We start from the raw sequence: 2,741 nt of genomic DNA on the forward strand, positions 1-2,741 counted from the left end.
AAAAAAAAAAAAAAAAGAGAAAAATACATCCTGAAGTTCAGCAAAATGACAGAATGTTCAATGCACCAAGTGAGAAAAAAATCATCGTAAAGTAAGGCAAAATGATTTTTAGCATCATGACACGATCAATCGAGAGACGAGTGAGGCATGACGGCAAAAAAAATGGTTTGAAGAAAAAAAAAAAAAAGAAAGAAAGGCAACTGAGAAAATAGCTAAAAATGAACCTGAAACATCGTTTGAGACTAAAAAACAGTGCGAACCTTTGGTGATGCATAGTTCTATTCTCCTATTCCCTTACAGACATCGCCAAAACCAACCCCCCCCCCCCCCCCCCCACCCCAACAAAACCACAAAACAAACAAAACAAAACAGCAGCACTTCCCTTTGAGTCTTAAAAATGACGAGAGTAAAGACTAAGCTCAGAAATGGCTATTTTGTTTGTCTTTCCGTTTGTCTTTTGTTTGTTTGTCTTTCCGTTTTTCTTTTGTTTGTTTGTCTCTCCGTCTTCCCTTCGTCCTCTCTTTGTTGTGGTTCATCAGTTTTTTCTTTTTCTTTTTTTTTTTTTTTTGGCTTGCAATCAAGTTCATCAGCTCCACATTTCCGCATGGAGTGCATGCCTCTCTTTCCTCCTTACAACCCCCCCTCCCCTCCCCCTCCCCCTCCCCCTCCCCCCACGCACATGGGAAGTTAAACGTCACACCACCCTAACGGCAAAGACAGGACCGGATGGGCGGGGGGGGGGTGGTCTTGGGACCCCCCCGCCCCCATCCCCTTCCCCCCCTCCCCTCAGGAGCGTCACGGAAGGAAAGGTTCGTCGTCATCCTCCTCTTCGTCTGGGGCGGGTCCCGGGTCGCTCAGGCAACGCATCAGCCGCTGCTGCTCTCTGGGGTCGTCCGAGTCCGCTTTGGTCGGTGCCTTCCCAGAGGAGGAGGGGACTTTCATGGTCAGGCCCCCGTCCTCACCTTCGGGTTCTCTCTGGGGCTGGCCACCCCGCTTGCCAAACTCATCCACCACGTTGACCGACTCGGGAGACTGGGGCGAGGCTAAGTCCACCTTGATGGTGGGCACGTTGTCCGTGTCTGGTTTGACACGCCAGGCCTGTGGATCTACAAATGTAAACACATGTGATAAACAAAACGCAACTCTACTTCAGCACCTTAACGTAAACTCTGAAAAAGGGCAAGGGCTTCACGTTTGACTAAGAGGCAGTCTTTCCAGCCGCGGTTTTGATATCCAAATGAGAACCAATGAAAACCACCAAAACACTTAACTGTGATATTCATGGTCATTCATATCCATGTCTGTATAGATACAGTACAAAGGGAAATGTATGGAAGTTTGGGTAAACTGCCCTGACTCACCGGAGGCCAGCCGGGCACGGGCCATGGTGGGAGAATCAGAGGGCGGGGCTGGCACGGTCAGATAATTATTCATCTGCGATATCTGTGAAAAAGAGAGAGAAACTCTCACATACTGTGACAAACTGCGGTTACGAGGAGCTGTTCTTCTTCAACGTCTATCGCACCTTAAGATACCCAACACCAAAATAAGTCACAAAACAAAAATAAACGAATAAAGACCGAAAGAAAGAAAGCTAGAAAGAGAGAAAGAAAGCTAGAAAGAAAGAAAGAAAGAAAGAAGACACGAAGAAAGTAAGACGTTTCAGACTATCAAAGCAACAGAGAGAGAAACACACAGTCAGACAAACCAGGCATAACTAACTATTTTATCTGTTTAACAAACCTTAATATGTCTGGACTTGCCTGAGTGCAACCATGTTGTTAACACTCATGCAGTGCTTCAGATTGACAGTGTAGAGTTATATGGTGAACTCGTTTGTTGTGTTGCTATAAAAGTTGCTTCACAGTTGAATAGTTTTATAGTGAAGACCATGAAAACTGTAATGCCCAAATTCAGTGTGTTATGAAACCAGTCCAAAACGGGAAGAGTTTGTTGTGATATTGTGTAGATTCTGCAGTGATAAGTTGTGTTGTAATGATAAAATTACAGCTCCCTGGGCTTTGCACCTCTGACATCACCTAACCCACCACCCTGTTCACTGTCACCCTCTAGTGGTGAGAAATATGTTGGCCCAAAATACATGCAAATGATATACATACACATCCTAATACTGGCTCCTATAGGGTGGTTGAAGAGCATAATAACAAAAAAAAAAAATAAGAATAATTAAAACAGCAAAACATGTTTACCTATATTATCAACATAATTATGTGTAGCTTTACACCATTTTTAACAAGACATAAAACTTGCATTATTGCTAGTTATCTCAGTTAAATCAATAAACCGAGTAAGAGACAGGTTCTCTTGGTGTTTAATGAGGTGTTTGTGTGCTTAAGTCTTACTTTCTTCTCCAGCTCAATCTTTTTCTTTTTCAGAAGGATCTCCTTCCATCCGTCCTCGTAGGGGTCGGCCACCAGGGTGTGTCTGTTATAGGACTGCAGCTGAAAGCACGGCAGAAGAAGATATCATTTTTCCTTCACTGTTTATTACGCCATCTCCTCTCATATGTCCCGGGCGCAAACAGAAGAGAGTGAAACAGAAAGGTTTTAGGGAAGAGGGGCGGGGGAAAGACAAAGTGGACCATAACGGGGGGGGGGGGGGGGGGGGGGGGGGTCGTGAAACTCACTCTCTGTCGAGTTCTCTGCAGATTGTTGCGTAAGATCTTCCTAATCTCCTCCTCGCGACCTTTAGACAGCTGAGGCAACGCTCTGTCTGCAGGT

General features: G+C 45.0%; 1 protein-coding gene across 1 annotated transcript in view; it reads right to left on the bottom strand.

Annotated features, from left to right (window-relative positions):
• Positions 1–795: 795 nt before the first annotated feature.
• slc9a1a (solute carrier family 9 member A1a) overlaps positions 796–2,741 on the bottom strand; it is a 25,625-nt gene continuing 23,679 nt past the window's right edge. The window contains exons 9-12 of the mRNA XM_030781225.1: positions 2,648–2,741; positions 2,364–2,462; positions 1,362–1,443; positions 796–1,106 (exon numbers count right to left, since the gene is read on the bottom strand). The exon at positions 2,648–2,741 is cut by the window's right edge and continues 18 nt beyond it. Coding sequence (XP_030637085.1) covers positions 796–1,106; positions 1,362–1,443; positions 2,364–2,462; positions 2,648–2,741 — 586 coding nt within the window. The remainder of the gene's footprint in view (positions 1,107–1,361; positions 1,444–2,363; positions 2,463–2,647) is intronic.

Source organism: Chanos chanos, chromosome 8, assembly GCF_902362185.1.
Source record: "Chanos chanos chromosome 8, fChaCha1.1, whole genome shotgun sequence".
Lineage (NCBI taxonomy): Eukaryota > Metazoa > Chordata > Actinopteri > Gonorynchiformes > Chanidae > Chanos > Chanos chanos.